This window comes from Corylus avellana, chromosome ca7 (assembly GCF_901000735.1).
Source record: "Corylus avellana chromosome ca7, CavTom2PMs-1.0".
Taxonomy (NCBI): domain Eukaryota; kingdom Viridiplantae; phylum Streptophyta; class Magnoliopsida; order Fagales; family Betulaceae; genus Corylus; species Corylus avellana.
The window spans coordinates 23,684,451-23,701,271 of NC_081547.1; the positions used below are offsets into that span (position 1 = coordinate 23,684,451).

A 16,821-nucleotide genomic window follows, 5' to 3' on the forward strand; every position below is an offset into this window, starting at 1 on the left:
ATAGTTGAAAAATGATTGTGTAACATGCTTCTTTGTACGGAGATGAATAAACCATGCGTAAGAGAATGGAAGTAGATATTTCTTTTTTATTAGATAAAATATTTTCTCGTTGCTTTTTCCTGTATGAAAAGTGTGTACAAATGCATATTTTGGAACCAGCATTTCCAAAATCCTCTTAACTTTTATGAATGATGATTATGCTTTATTTTCTTTGTTTTCACGGGTCTTCTCAAGCCCTTTAATTGGAGAGGATAATTTTTCCTTTCTCTAGTGTTTGAATATTCAAGTTTGAAAGAGCTCTGAACTAATACAGATTGAAAAAAGAAATGATCTTTAGATTAAATGAGCTGTTACAGACATATTCTCATTTAATATGTTTGGACTTACAAATCAAGTCAACTTCAACATTAGCTTCAGTATAGTAAGATGATCCCTTTTGTACACAGAGAAAACCATATAAACTAGTAGACAGTTAAAACCGAACCCAACATCAAGTGCATGTATTGCCCATTTCTTAGGAAAGAAATTGGTGGACCTAACTCCTCTGAACACATATTGTGGAAGACCATTAGAGAAGTTCACATTGAACAGAACGATATTTGGCTTATCAGTGGCAAGATCAACCTGTAATGAGAAATTGCTGATCAAATTTTAAGATTTCATAAGCAAGAAATATAATCAAATTGAAAAATATAATTCTAACCCCAAGTTTAACAATTAAGTCTACCAAACCAATTATTACACCATTTAATTAATAAAGATAAAATCACCACAATCAAAATAAGATGTAGAAAAATTATCCTATATTGGAAAACACAAGTTGCGAATCAACTTGCTATAATCTGATGTCTTAGACATAAGATAAACTTCTTCATTCAAGATAATTAATGAGTGGGACAGCCTGAGAAAGAGTGGCCTTCTCATGCATGTTAGAGGAAATTTAGTTATGCTGAAAGAAATGGGAGGGGGACTTCAAAGAGGTTGGACAAGCAACCAAGTACCAACACTTTTTATAACTGCAAGATACTCATATTTCCCTTTTGAGATCAGAAGACACTCAATTGGACGGTTAGAAAGTCAGCAAAGAACAATGTTGAGCTTTTTTAAAAAAATTCTCAAAAGTTTATCTGTAGAGCAGGTTCACATGGTAAAAGGTTGATGCCCAAATTTTTCATAAATAGTAAAAATCAAAAGCAGAATGTCACACTCCCGAAATGTCAGCGAAACTTGAAACATTGCATAAATGTTTAAGTGATTTAGAGAAAAGAATAGTTTCTAACAAAAAGAAAAAATGGAGTGCAGAGATACAGAGGTTTCTGTGGTCATTATCAGTTAAAGGCCTTGAAGCTTCCTAGAAGTCAAATGTAACACAAATTTTGTTGTAGTGAGGATTCAGCTGCATACCTGATCATCAGAGTATCTCTCTGAATGCGAAGATATCGAACCTGAACTCTCAGTTTCGCCGGTGCTTTTGTCAGAAGACTTCCTCTTCCACAACCATTTCTTTTTTTCCATTGCGAGGTACAATACTGTAACATCAACAAGCACATTACAAACCGTTCATCTGCAAACACATTTACACCACTTTTCAACAGGTCACTGAAATCCTATTGTAAGATCCTCCTAAAAATCGTAGGAGAAAACAAAGAACACATCAAATGGATATAGAAAAGCATCCCCGCCCTTTATTGTTAGTAACAAAACTCCCACCAGAATAAAGCCTTTGAAAAGCAGAAATACACATCCACCAACCAACTAAAAACAATTCACACAAAAAAGATGACGTGGCTTATCATTCTTTCAGCTTTGCTTCAAATCCACCCCAGGACCATCCAAACCCAACAACAAAAATATATGACATCCCAAAAACCAAAATGGGTTCTCTCTAAGTTTAAAAAACCCAATTGGTACTTTAAGAGAACAGGGTAGAAAACACAGAGACATACATCTAGAAGATGAAAACGTTTCGAGCTTTTATTCATGTTTAACACCTTCAATGGCTCCTGAAACGCCCTCGCTGGGAAATCGCCAGAAACCCAGTACTAGAATCACAAAATGAGAACTTCCCAGCTGTTAAAACTAACAAAATTTGCCAAAACATGAAGAAGATAATTAAAAACTAATGAAACAGTGGCTGGAAATAAAACGAAAAACACAAAAATGAGCAACAAAATTTCTCAATTTCCAATCAAACAGACGTGAGCAAAGTGCTTCCACAAGTAATATGACTTAAATAATTTGTCCAAAGAATATGACTTCAATAATTTGTCTGCTTCTCTGGACATTAATCACAATTACAAAAGTTGCTACCAACTGTTCAAACTTACCAAAACAATATACCATTCCAATTGTTCCAACTTACAAAAACATGCCAACTATTTAAACTTGCAAAAATTATACATCATTACAAATTTCCAACACTTACAAAAACTATACACCACAATCAGCCAACTACAAACTCAAAATCTTTTAACATTTACTAAAAGCACTAGCTAAAAATAAGAGAGCCTCCAAAAGATCACAACAAACCTCCAGAATTTACCCTATCCTCAAAACAAGAAACATAGAAAATCTGCAGCAACACCCTTACAGAGGAAACAGATTAACCTCAAAACCATAAACACACCACAAAAAACCTGCAACATATCATCAACAAAACAGACTTTCAGACAAGTTCATATCTAAGCATATATTTGAACTAAGGTAAATGATTTTGGATTAGGTTGGATATCCAAATACTTCACTTGTTCTTTTTCCTTTTTTGATAAGGTACTAATTTCACTAAAAGTGGAAAAAGGTGTTGCCAGGATGCTAGAGTACATAAGAAAAATTAAAGAGAATGGGAAAAATGAAAACCAAATCTCCGAAATTAATTAAATCCAAAGTCTACCAATGTAAAATAAATCAACTGGTAGCAGCCCAACCCTCTCTCAAAAAAAAAAAAAAAAATTGATCTTCAAAACAGCCAATTCAAACCTGCCATTTAATTTTCTTCCATCCTCAACAAAACAAGCATTCCATTCTCTCGAAACTACTACACCATTTTTTTCTTTCCACCTTATTCAATTACCACATACCTCATACTTCTGATATCTGCCTTAGGAATCCCTTAGAACATGACAATACACACAGCAACACTGCTGTCCTTTTTTTTTTTAGGTAGGGTTCTTCTCCACATATAAATCTAAAAGTATCAAAACACAGTAATTTTACACTAAGCCTAATGCAATTTTTGGCTAGGACAAGCTCATTTCCTCATTCATTTTCTGAGGAAAAGGCATAATTTCAATAATTCCATTCAACTTTCTTTTCTCCTCAGTTTCGATAGCACATAGGGACAGAAATAAAACAAATAAAATAACTGAATTCAAATAAAACAACAAAATCAAAAAAGCTAGCATAGAGATATCACGAAAACGACAGTATGCCAGCACTACAATAATATCATAAACACTTAACCCCAACAATTTCAAGAAAACACAACGAGCATTGTTCTATTTTAAAAGAAGCCACCCTAGATAGTCAATTGGCTCAGTGGAACTCAATACACACAAGATTTATGGTATCGTCTTCTTGTTCTACTCAGTTTTCGCCGCAACCAAACAAACAGTATAAGAAAAACAACCGAGAAACAGAAGAAGCAGAAAGAAAAAGAAAACAATGAGACCAAAGTAGAAACAGAGATCGAATCCAATACCTTTAGGAGCCATTGATGTAGAAGAATCTGAAGAAACGTCTGCTTGTAGACCCTTTCAATCACCTGAAACCCGAACAAAAAATGCAAAAATATAGCACACAAAGGTTAAAGGATAATTCTCTAAACCAGCCAAAAAAAACTCCAAAAAGTGACTCAAGCTTGTGCCTTCCTTCAAGTATACCATTGAAAGAATGAATTCAAGCTTTTACATGCTCAGAGAGAGAGAGAGAGACCTGTGCGAGGGAAGCGGAGGAGCAGTCTCTAGGGTTTGGGAAGAGGAAAGAGGAGCAGTGGAAATTTTTTGGGGTGGGGGGGAAGCGCCGGAGCTGATGGAGGGCAGTCGATGTGGTCGTCGGCCGCGTCGGCAGTGACGGTGGGGGAGAGGAGATCACGGCGCCGGTTTCAGTGGGATCACGGAGCCGGCGCCGGTGGAGAGAGTTTTCGGTGGAGGGAGAATGGGGTGGAGCCGTGGAGGGAAAATGGGTTTTGGGGGGAAATTTTTTGGGGGGGGGGGAAGACGATCGTGTCTCTCTCTCTGGGCTCGGTCGACGGTGGGGGAGAGCAGATCACGGCGCCGGCGCCGGTGGAGAGAGAAATTGGGTGGAGGGAGAATGGGGTGGAGGGAAAATGGGTTTGGGGGGAAATTTTTTGGGTGGGGGGAAATGCTGTCGAAGCCGTGCCTCTGTTTTGATATTTTTTTTTTTTTTTTTTTTTTTTAAACCAGAGGCTACGACGTGGCATGTGCCACGTCATCAGCCACGTCAGCGGCGTGCGTTACTGTTCACGCACGCCGCGTAACGTAGATCATTACTCAAAGATGTTATGCCATATAACAATAAATATTATTTAATTAATATTTAAATATTTAAAAAATAAAACTTAATTTTAAAATTTTGCCTCAGCCTCTAAAATACATTGGGCCGACCGGTAATTTGGCTTGGGTTTGTGGAATGTTTGTCCATTACAGAATGAATATAAATATTTTATAAAAAGAGTGATGTCTCGTGAAAGGCATTATTGGTAGGTTGATTGGAAAGTCTTTTCGACTGTCAGATACCAAAATGTAATTATTGTACCCTGCATGCATATGTCGGCAGGATTTCGGAAATATGAGGAAGCTGCTAGTACTGGATATGAAATGAGGGTAAATGGGTAATTTGGCTTGGGTTTGTGGAATGTTTGTCCATTAGAAAATGAATATAAATATTTTATAAAAAAGTGATGTCTCGTGAAAGGCATTACTTAGCAGGTTGATTGGAGACTTTTCGAGTGTCAGATACCAAAATGTAATGATTGTACCTTGCATGCATATGTCGGCAGGATTTGGGAAATTTTCCCATACATCTCCAACCAAAAATAATAATGGAACCAATTAATCTAATCTGATCAACTTTAACCAAGAATAATAAAACTTTTTATGAATGAGAACCAGCTTTCTAAAAGCTTGTTGGACATCAAAGTTGGGTATTGGTGCCCACATCTTCATCTTTCCTCTTCCTCTGTTCTGATTCATTGGATTAGGATTCTTTATAATTTTTATCCATGAGCTAGAGTGAAGAGCAACATTATAACTCCGAGAAAAAAATTATCATATTAGCTTTTATAAAACTTTTACCTAATTTATTGGAAATGTTCTAAGAATGCAAACTTTGAAAGGTAGATTTTATTTTATTTTATATTTTTTTTAAGTGAAATTTCATTCATTAATAATAAATCAACGATTACAACTATCAGCAATAATAACGTCATGAAGAAATTCAGGGTACTCATCCACCAAATTTTTTCTATAGATGTTTGGATCGCTGCCTTTGCCAAACCGTGCGGCCCCATATTTGTTTCTCTTCTAGTATGCTCCACACTCCAAGTTTGATAATTGTGCAAAACAATCTTAGAATTCTCGATCAACGTATCATATATCTACCACAATTGATCTTCACTTCAAAAAGCGTAAACTATCTTTAGAGCATCACTTTCCAGGATAATCTTTCTTATATTAAGATCTCTACTGAATAATACCACCTTTCAAGCTGCATAAACCTCCGTCATATGGTTAGTAATATACCAGACAGACGTGCACATTGATCAAACCTTCCCCACATTGCATCCTTAATAATTACGCCCGCACCCATCAATTTTATGGATTTGTCGATTGTTGTATCCCAACTTATTTTTGTACACACCATTAATTTGGAGGGGCCTTCCACTTAGGGAAACCACTATCTTGTCTTCTTTCCTCCTTATGTTTCCCTCGTTCCGCTGCACTATAGGCCTCTGTTACTTCTTTCGCACATTTAACAAGTTGAGCTAGGTGCATACGATCTCCTCCATAGACAACACCATTTCTACGTACAATCGTAGCTAATAATTAATCTCTACATTTTTAAAAAAATTCCAAATCTAACCAAACACTTGAAAAAAATCATCACCACCTCTAACGCATTTTTAAATTTTTCAAGGGCATTCTCCCCACACACCACAATGACCACATGGAAAAGGACAACACCACAATATATGACATGTGTTTTCAACCTCTACCCTGCACATAGGACAAACTCACGATTAGGCCTTTACAATTCCAGCCCATTTCTTTGACAGCAAAGCTTGAGTCCACTTTCTTGCCATACAGCTAAACTTTGTAAGGACTTGCTGCAGTATCGGAAAAATGATTTTGGATGCTGCAAAGGAATTAAGGGGGTGTCTAAAGAATGGCTATTAAAAGCCGAGAGGAAAGCTGGGGGCTCTTTCTCATTCAGCCAGCAGCTAAGTTTCATTTCCTTTAGCTTTTTATTTTATTGTGTTGTGTTTAATGTTTAGCGTTGCGATTAAGGGTTTTGAGCTCATACCTAGTCATGAGTACTAGCTAAGTATTTAGCAAAGGCTATGGGTGAAGCCGAATACTTTTATTATGTGTTATTGAAACTATATTGTTTAATGTTTTTCATATAGATTAATGATTGAATGTTGGGAATGAATTTAATTTGAGAAATATTTCATGTTGACTAGTTTTTGATTCATTATTATTTTTGTTTATCTCAAATGCTTAATTTGTTTGATTTGTTATGATTCGAATTTATAGTGAATGCTTAATCTCTTTTAACACGTCATTGAGATCAAATTTTTAATCAAACATATGCTCAATTGACTTTATAATTAGTACTTTATTTTTTAATTTTTTCGATTGGAAGAGTTGATTATCTACCTGGTTAATTAAGTAATAAATATATATCTCGAGAGCATATAAAAGGATGCTAAGTGGATCCTTGAAGCCCTAGTGTTTTTGCCATTAATTTTTCCTTACCATTTTACTTCAAAATAATCTTTTTAATTTAATCACTCAATTAGTATATACTTTTTAGTGGAAAACAACAATCAACTCATTTCTCGGTCTTAACGAAAATCTATTAATTGTGATAGTCTTCACTTGGGTTTGCAATCTTTTTGACGCAGCAATTTTCAATCTAAATTCCTCTCAATTTTGGTTTGTCATTAATTTTGAATTAATAATATAATTAAGTATTCACCCATTATCTTCGTAACTCCAAAATTTCTTCTTTGCTATAATGTCTATAATTCATTTTTGTACAAGCCTACCATTCTTACTTGTTGGGTTGAAAATCTAAATATAAAACAATTATTTTACGTCTTTTCTTTTATTTATATTTGATTAACATTGAATTGATATTAAATTAATTTGATCTACAATCTTATACATTTTTCATTCATATTTTGACCCCTTTATTGTAATGGATCGCTCATTTATGCTTTGATCTCATATACATGACAAAAATTTTTGGTTATGTCCCTGCATACACATATTTAACCCTACCTTCTAAGTGTTGTTTGGAATTTTTGGGTTATATTTTGAAAAACGATGGTATCATCACTGTGAAAGATATGATAAGAATGTAATTTCTAATCATATTACTCGGAAGAATATACGGAGACGAAAAATACGGTTAAAATACAAATAGAACACCATATATAATCCAAATTGGATGGGCCAACAAGACATGATATATTTCAAGTCACGTCCAACATTATTATCAAAAGCACATGATCTAAACATGCACATACGTATTTGGCAAAGAACAAAAGCAATGGAAGTTACACATATCTAATTGGAATAGCCCGGCTCTATGCAATGAAAGCCCAAACATCTCTTTCATGTTGATATCTTCTGGTTTCATCTCATCATTAGGCTTCCAACTGAAGTGGTGGACAAGAGTGGCCAAAATCAAATGCACCATCTGGTTAGCCATAGGCAATACAGGGCACATCCTTCTTCCAGTGCCAAAGGGAATGAGCTCGAAATCTCTGCCTTTGAAGTCAATAACGTTGATCTCTAAAACCTTTCGGGCGAAAAAAGAGTTGGGTTTGGCCATATGCTTGAATCTCGTCCCATTGCCCATACATTTACTAGTATTTGTGCATTCTTGGGAACGGTGAAGCCACATATCTCAACGTCAGCCTCAGCTTTGTGGGGAACCAGGAAAGGCACTGCTAGATGTAACCTAAAGTTTTCTTTCACTATTGCTTGCAGGTAAGGCAACTTTGAGATGTCCGATTCTTGAACAAACCTCCCCCATCGCCCATTCTACCGTGCTTGATGTTGTGTCGACCCCCGCAATAAATAAATCCTGAAATAACGTAGTAGTGTCAAAGTTGAGTTAACAAAACTTTGTTTGCCCAAGTTTACTACAGCTGAGAACTAGCCAAAGAGGATTGACTACGTACGTACGACAAATTAAGCAACCAATGGAAAAGTTGAAAGGCTCTTAATTGGCCATTTATTGAAATAAAACGACGTTTAGAGCTTAAACTGATCCTTTACCTGACCCTTTGGACTATTACGTAAACTCAAATTCTATCAAATTGACAAGAAATATAATTATGCTGTCTAAACAAAATCCAAGAAAGGAATTGATCAAATCACCAGAAGCAAATGTTTAATATGGTCGCAGTTCAATTCTGAATTATCTTCTTTAATGAGATTGAGGAGAGAGCCAAGCATATCGCTGCTTGCCTTAGAATCTTTGGACGATGCCCTTAATTGTACTCGTTCATTGATTATAGCATCAGTTCTTCCAACCCGTGCGGGACGGGGCAGGTTGCGGGTTTTAGGTGGTTTTTTCGGCGAGTACCCACCTCCCCTTGATTCGCCCCGCATATGTATAAAAATTAAAAAACCTTAACCCTAATCTATTCAGCCTCTCTCTCTATTCTTTTGCCACCGTTCCCTTTTCTCTCCCTCTTGCTCTCTCTCGTCTCCCTTGCTCTCTCTCCGGTGTGTTCTCTCTCTCCGCATCTCATCTGCTTCTCTCTCTAGTCTATGCTACCGCTCCACCTCCTCATACCACGGGCTGCTGCGCCGCTCCCACCTACACAGACCACGATCTTGTCGATCCAAGTTTTTTTTCTCCCTCTAGATCTCTTTTATGAATCATTCTTTGGTTTTCTTTTCCATAATTTATAGGTTTGATGTAGGGTTGTGTATGTTTGTTTGTTTCTCGGGGTTCTGTGTTTATAGGTTTGAATCGTTTGATGTAGGGTTGTGTTTGTTTCTTGGGGTTCTGAGAGGATCTGACGAAAAGGCGAAAATGGAGGAGAAGAAAGAGGAAAAGAAAGAAGAGAAGTTGGTGGAGGAAAGAAATGAGAGGATCTGGAAAAGAATCCACAACCCGCAATACCTGCTCTGATCTGCCCCGCCCCGCAATACTCGAACCCGCGCGGATATTGTTCCTTGTGCTCGGGTGGCGGGTTGAAATTTTCAAGCCCACAGGGTGTAGGGCGGGTTAGGGAAAAGGTTGATACCCGCCCTGCCTCGACCCGTGCCCACCCCTAGATGCATTTGAACAAAACTCCACCAAATCAGTGGAGAAAAATATGTTTGATATGGCATTAACGATAGTTGTGAAGGCTGTTGGACCAATATCCAACGCCTCACCACTAGTGCAATTTTCTTCAACATGATCTACTAGTTGTTGCACCTTTTTTATTCGAATGGCTTGGGTGGAATCGAGCGTTTGTGGAGCAAATATTTACATGGCAGAAACTTTCCTAAAGTTTCTCCATTGAGCCGATGATGCGGGCAGCAAGATTATTGAAGTTTTGTATTGTTCGCGTCCTCGGACGGAGTCCGGGATAGTTCGGCCGGAGAAGACCTGGTTGTGTTTTTGCAGTACCTTTTTGGCTAGTTCTGGAGAGGAGATGACTATGGTTGTCATGCTCCCGAGCTTGAGAGTCATGAGGGGTCCATAAGGTTTTGAGAGTTTGGCAGCTGCTTGATGGGTTGGTTGCCCAACTACAAGACGTTTCCGATGATTGGAAAAGGCGTGGGTCCTGGGGGAGTTCGGGTGAGACAGAGTTCCGTCGTCCTAGAACGGAGGTGAGCAGATGAATGGATGCCAACACAAAGGAAAAAGCCAGCACAAATGCCAGGTACTCCATTCACTCAATTTTGTCTTCAGAGGTTGTCGGTGTAAGAAATTAAGCAATGCGGGCGTTGCGTAATTAACAAGAACCGGAAAAGTTGGCTGCTTTCTTTTTAGAAAGGGATTTGAGGCGATTTTGCGCGCGTAGTTGTAGTTATTTATGTTATGAGATAACCGGAAAGAAACAGAGAAAACCGACGCCACAAGACATGCGTAGTTGAATTTTCAACCTTCACTTTGGTAGTGGCGGGCCCCTTAAAATATAGTAGATTTTTTTTTTTTGCCTTGCATTTAACGTGCATAGGCTTATACAAACTAATTAAGTTGTTAAGATATTGCTAAAGCTATACGCTACTGAATATTTAAAACACAAACAGATTGAGTGATGGAACAAGAAATGTAATGTTTGAAATGCAAACAAATTGCAAAACTAATCTTAATCTTCACATGCTGACAGATGAAATTAATGTTAAAGTATTGATTAATTAATTAAATTAATGTCTTTTTATAATTTTTTCGGCTTAAATTTTTTAGATAACTAATAATTTAACATGGTATCAGAACTTATTACATGACGAATGTGGCTCACTACTTACCCCATAATATGACCAATAAAAAAAAAAAATAATAATAAAAAAAACCTATTTAATAACTCGTTTTATGAGATGAGTTAGGTCCACAAATTTTTTCAACCAACCGCACAAGACATGAGTAGTTGACTTGTCAACCATCACCCTGGTGGGTCCCTAAAATATTGTAGATTTTTTTTTTTGCCTTACATTTAACTTGCAAAGGCTTGTATAAACAAATTAAGTTGTTAAGATATTGCTAATGCTATACGTTGCTGAATATTTGGGACCGTTTGGCAAGGATTATTACTATTCATTCAAAAAATTCAAGTCACAAAACTCACAATATTCTTTTTTTTTACATCACATTAATTATTTTTATTATTATTTAAATAAATAAAAAATTACTACAAAACATTTTTTTTTTTTTTTTTCAGAACAATAAATTTTTGCTACAGTTTCAATCCACTAAACAATAATTGTTTAATGCCAAACAAAGCTTAATTAAAGCACAAACAGATTGACTGATGCAACAAGATATGTCCTAATGTTTGAAATGCAAACAAATTGCAAAACTAATCTTGGTTGTACATGTTTGCTAAAGAACTTGAAAAATAAAGTGAACTGGAGCTGTAGTAGATTTGATTGATGTGAAAAAAAGAAGAAGATTGTTTTGAATGAAAAAGTTAAAAAAAAATAAAATTATTTTTTAGTGATTTTTTTATTTAAATAATAATAAAAATTAAAAAAATAATTAATGTAATATAAAAGTAAAAAATTTTAAAGTTAATTTTGAAAGGAATAATAATGACATTTTTTTTAGTCCTTTGCTAAACACACCAATTAACATCTTGACAAAGAAAACCGACACGATAAGACATGGGTTGTTGATTTTGCACCCCTTACTCTGGTGGGCCCCGTAAAATATTGTAGATTTTTTCTGCCTTGCATTTAACGTGCATGGGCTTGTATAAACTAATTAAGTTGTTAAGATATTGCTAATGCTATACGCTGCTGAATATTTAAAACACAAACAGATTGAGTAATGGAACAAAACAAGATATGTCGTGAATGTTTGAAATGCAAACAGATTGCAAAACTAATCTTAATCTTCACATCTTGACATTTGAACTTTGGTCTTTATTTTCTGGTGTATCTGCAGTTGATGATCATATTGGACCAGAATTGGAATTATTCTTAACACGTCTCTTGAAAATGTCACAACTACTTGCTCGCTGCTTTAGGATTGGAATTATTTTAATTATTATGTTGAATAATAAACTTAATTTTAATAACATTTAGTTGAGTTTTTTTATTATTTTTCATTTCATATTCTCATATGTTGCTAATTAAGTAACTTGAAGATGTTGTGTCTTTCAGTTTTTAAATAGTTATTTTACATAGAAGTTATATGAAAGTTATATGAGATATAAATGAATGAAGTTATTACGAAGAAATTAGAAAGATTATTTGTATCCTACAAATACCCATGTAGGCAAGTTATTTTATCAAGTTAAATAATAGAACACAACGTCCTCTATTAATTCATTATTCATTTTCTAGAAGTCCTTCTTGTGTCCATCTAAGAATTATATGCATATTAAAATCACTATTTGATCAAAATTCAATAATGATCAATCACAAGCCTAACAGTGATTTTAATAGTTACATCATTCTTGGAGTAACTCAAGAGGGATACAAGAGGAACTTGTAGCATTGCTCAGAATTAGCCCTCCCTTCTAGTTGTTTGAAATCTTTGAATTATAGTTTAAAAAACTACCCACTTCGTGAATTAATTGTACCATAAAAATTAAAGTCGGTTAAAATACAAAGAGAACACCAAATATAATGCAACTTGGATGGGCCCACAAGACACGAAATATTTGAAAGTCATGCCCAACAATATTATTTTTGGCCCAAAAATGCTATTGTGCAATAAAAATACTATTTTTTATCCGTAAAAGGCCTAGGTGACAAGAGGCCACAGACCCCTAACCACAGTTTGTTTAACTGTAGCCACGTAGGGGCCTATAGCCTCTCGCCATCTAAGACTTTTATAAGCTAAAAATAGTCTTTTCATTGCACTATAGCATTTCTCTAATATCAAACACATGATCTAAACATGCACATACATATTTGGCAAAGAACAAAAGCAATGAAAGTTACACTAATTTGATGGGAATAGCCCGGAGAGGCTTGGCTCTATGCAAGGAAAGCCCAAACATCTCTCTCATGTCGATATCTTCTGGTTTCATCTCATCTGCAAGCTTCCAATCAAAGTGGTAGACAAGCATCTTCTGGGGATTCTAAGGCAACCAGCGATTAATTACTTGACTCCCTCCTCAATCACGTTGAAGAAGATAGTTTAGAATTAAGCTGCGACGATATTAAACATTTGCTTTTGGTGATTTGACTACCTTTCTTGAATTTTGCTCAGAAGGGCAAAATTATCATATAATTTTTTATTTTTTTTTTGGATAATTTTGTTCCTCAAAAACAAAGAACATTTATGCCCCTCTAAAACTCAGCAGTAGTAAATAGGGCTGAGCAAATTACCGACTAACTGACTTTCAACTGATACCGACCGTTACCGACTAGATGGTAGATGGTAGGCGGCATGATTTTTTTTATTCTGAATTTTTTGGTTCGGTAGGCGGAAGAGGTTTTTTAACTGAATTGACTTTACTGACTGACTTTCGACTGACTTTACCGACAAATTTGCCACTTTTCCACATACTGACATTACCGACACCGACTTTACCGACTTCTGACAGACACGAACTTTACCGACCACCATTTGTTTTGAAATGCGAAATAAAATAAAATTTGGCAGAATAAGTTGGTGAAATAACTGACTTTACCGACGTTGTTGGTTCAAAAGGCAAAAATAATTTTTTTTTTACCAAAACCAACATTATCGACTGACGCTTAGCCCATTAGTAAACTTTGACACTACTTCATTTCAGGATTTATTTACTGCAGGGATCGAGGCTCAGCCCTAGATTGATATAGGCACTCTATATCAATCTAGCCGTACAATAATTACATATGAGTTGAGTTTTTGGAAGCATACGCAAATCCTTCCAAAAAAGTTGGTTTTATTGATCTTTTCCTGTTTTCCTTTGTATACTGCTTAATTTGTCTTTGGTTTGGTTTAATCATTAATGAAATGTACATAAAAAAAAAAAGAAAAAAAAAGAAAAGGGTTTTGGAAGCAGGAAGAAGATAACAACTACAAATGAGGTACGGTAATTCTACATCTATTATGCATATGCAAAATCCTTACATTACATTTACACACGTCCATTGACTATTATTTGTCTAACATTATAAAATTACACGGATTTGATGGGAATAGCCAGGAGGGGCTCAGCCTTATGCAAGGTAATGCCAAACATCTCTCTCATGTCAATATCTTTTGGCTTCATCTCATCTGCCAGCTTCCAGTTAAAGCCGTGGACAAGAGAGGCCAGCATCAAGTGCACCATCCGGTTGGCCATAGGCAATCCAGGGCAAATCCTTCTTCCAGCTCCAAAGGGAATGAGCTCAAAATCTCTCCCTTTGAAGTCAATTTCCTTGTCTAAAAACCTCTCCGGCAGAAACAAATTTGGGTTTTTCCATACGCTTGAATCCCGTCCCATGGCCCATACGTTTACTAGTATTTGTGCATTTTTGGGCACGGTAAAGCCACACATCTCTACATCAACCTCAGCCTTATGGGGAACCAGGAAGGGCGCTGGTGGGTGCAACCTAAAGGTTTCTTTCACTATTGCCTGTAGATAAGGCAACTTTAAGATGTTCGATTCTTGAACAAGTCCGTCCTTGCCAAGCACTTCTTCAATCTCTTTTCGGGCTTTTGCCATTTTTTTAGGGCTGTGGAGTAACTCTGTCATCGCCCATTCCACTGTGCTTGATGTTGTGTCGGTCCCTGCAGCAAATAAATCCTGACACGTACAAAGTTGTGTGAGAGCTGACTACTTAAGAAAACTTCTCCTCCGAAAATAGAAAAAAAAAAACCTTCTCCTCAAAGAAAGCAGAAGTAATCAATAATTTTGCTGCTAAAGGATAAGGCTCACAGAGAAGGAGTAATGCAACAGTAGTAATAAATAATTTTTGAGGAATGATACAACCCCAACTTGGGCCAACTTTGGGCCAACTTTTTATTTTATTTTTTTATTTAAAATAATAATAAATTAAAAATTAAATTTTTTTTGAATCAATAATTTTTATTTTGGTCATTCTTTTATTTGGTATTTTTGAAAAATAAAAAATAAAAATTGTATTTTTCTTCATAATAATGACCATTTTTTTTAAATGGTCATTATTATGAAGAAAAATACAATTTTTATTTTTTTAAAAAATATCAAATAAAAGAAGGACCAAAATAAAAATTATTGCTTCAGAAACTTTTTTAATTTTTGATTTTGTTATTTTTTAAATTAAAAAATAAGGAAAATTTTTTGAAGCAAAATACAGTTTTTATTTAAAAAAAAAATACCAAAAAGAAAAAAAGAATAACCAAAATAAAAATGATTGCTTCAGAAACTTTTTTAATTTTTAATTTTGGTATTTTTTAAATTAAAAAATAAGACAAAAATTGGCCCAAAATTAGGCAAAATAGTTGTGTCTTTAACAATTTCCATAATTTTCTCACATATTATTGACTTATTGACCTTTTAATTTTCTTTGGACAAAATTCTGCTGGTCCCCCAAATTGTGATGATAACGACTTATGATTGAGAAAGTACTTGGCTTTGTTGGGCAAAATTTTTATTCACTTTATTTACTGCCAGTTTTCATGCACCATTTTTCCAAAAACAATCCAAATCAAAATATTTTAACTTTTTTTCATTTTTTATATTATATCATTCGGTTCTTATTACTATTTAAATAAAAAAATCACCCTAACACAATTTTTTTTTCTTTATTTATACCAAACCATTTTTTTTTCTTCACATCAATCTATATTAACTACAGTATCCAGAAAAAAAAGGCTTTAACAAACAAACCTCTTATCTCAAAAGTTGAATGAGATATTGATTTAATTATTTAATTAATATTTTTTTTACTATTTAATTTGTTGTTTTAGTAAGTTAGATTTAACTTATAAAATATTTAGGGATAACTTCACTTAGGACTTTTGAACTACCACACATTTTTAGAAGACTCGATAAATGCACTTAATGATTTCATCACTTTTAATGTCAAAAAACTGACGAGGTAAATTGCATCAAATTAAAAGTTGGGATGTGAAATTAAAAGGTTTTGAAATTTGATGGATCTTTTCAAATCGCGTGGTAGTTCAAAGGTTCTTTGTGAAGTTTCCCCAAATATTTATTTAAAATTTGAGATAAATGATTAAAAGAAGCTCTAATACCTTATTAAATTACTATTTACCTTAAAAGCTTAAACCTTAATAGTTGACCCTCCTAATTTCCAAAATGTGGATGAAAAAAAAAAGGGTGGCCAGCTATCCAAATTAATATAAATTGATACAAGTTTCCTGAAAATATAACTAGCCACCCATGCCAAAATAAATTTATGAATTAAGATTGTCTAAAATTTCTAAGCCATTTAATCAAAGATTTATTTTGGAATGGGTGGCTAGTTATTATATTTTAAGGAATCTTGCATCACTTTTTATTTTCTAAATAAAAATAATTATGATTTTTTTCGCATCAACATTCATTATTATTAAAATATGGATGGACTATATAATAAAATATTAAGATTGTAATGAACTAAAAGTACAAGAATTTATTTATTTATTTATTTTTCGATAGAATACTCTATAAATTATTGAAAGTCTTCATCCTTATAAAGTTTATAACTTATAGGGAAATCATATATAAAATCATTAGGTAAACGCGCTTTTATTAAAAACTCATTTGAGTATTTTTTTTTTGAAATTTAGTCCCTAGGTCACTCGAAACTACTAGAAAACTCCCTACCGTTAATTTTTATTAACTTTCGTTAGTCCACTCAAAACTCACCGTTTTATTTTATTAAAATATTATTTTTTTTATTAATTTAATTTAAAAAATTAAATCTTAAAAAAAAAAAAAAAAAAAAAATTGAAGGGTGGCCAGGGGTGGCGGTGCCAACCCCCCAACCCCTATGGGGT

At 34.6% G+C, this 16,821-nt stretch overlaps 1 protein-coding gene and 1 pseudogene across 1 annotated transcript in view; both read right to left on the bottom strand.

The window, feature by feature from the left end:
- Window positions 1–7,722: 7,722 nt before the first annotated feature.
- LOC132188023 (cytochrome P450 76T24-like) lies at window positions 7,723–10,144 on the bottom strand (annotated as a pseudogene).
- Window positions 10,145–13,999: 3,855 nt separating this feature from the next.
- The window catches only part of LOC132188225 (cytochrome P450 76T24-like), a 4,328-nt gene continuing 1,506 nt past the window's right edge, over window positions 14,000–16,821 (bottom strand). Inside the window, exon 2 of the mRNA XM_059602634.1 lies at window positions 14,000–14,641. Coding sequence (XP_059458617.1) covers window positions 14,033–14,641 — 609 coding nt within the window. The 3' untranslated portion in view covers window positions 14,000–14,032. The remainder of the gene's footprint in view (window positions 14,642–16,821) is intronic.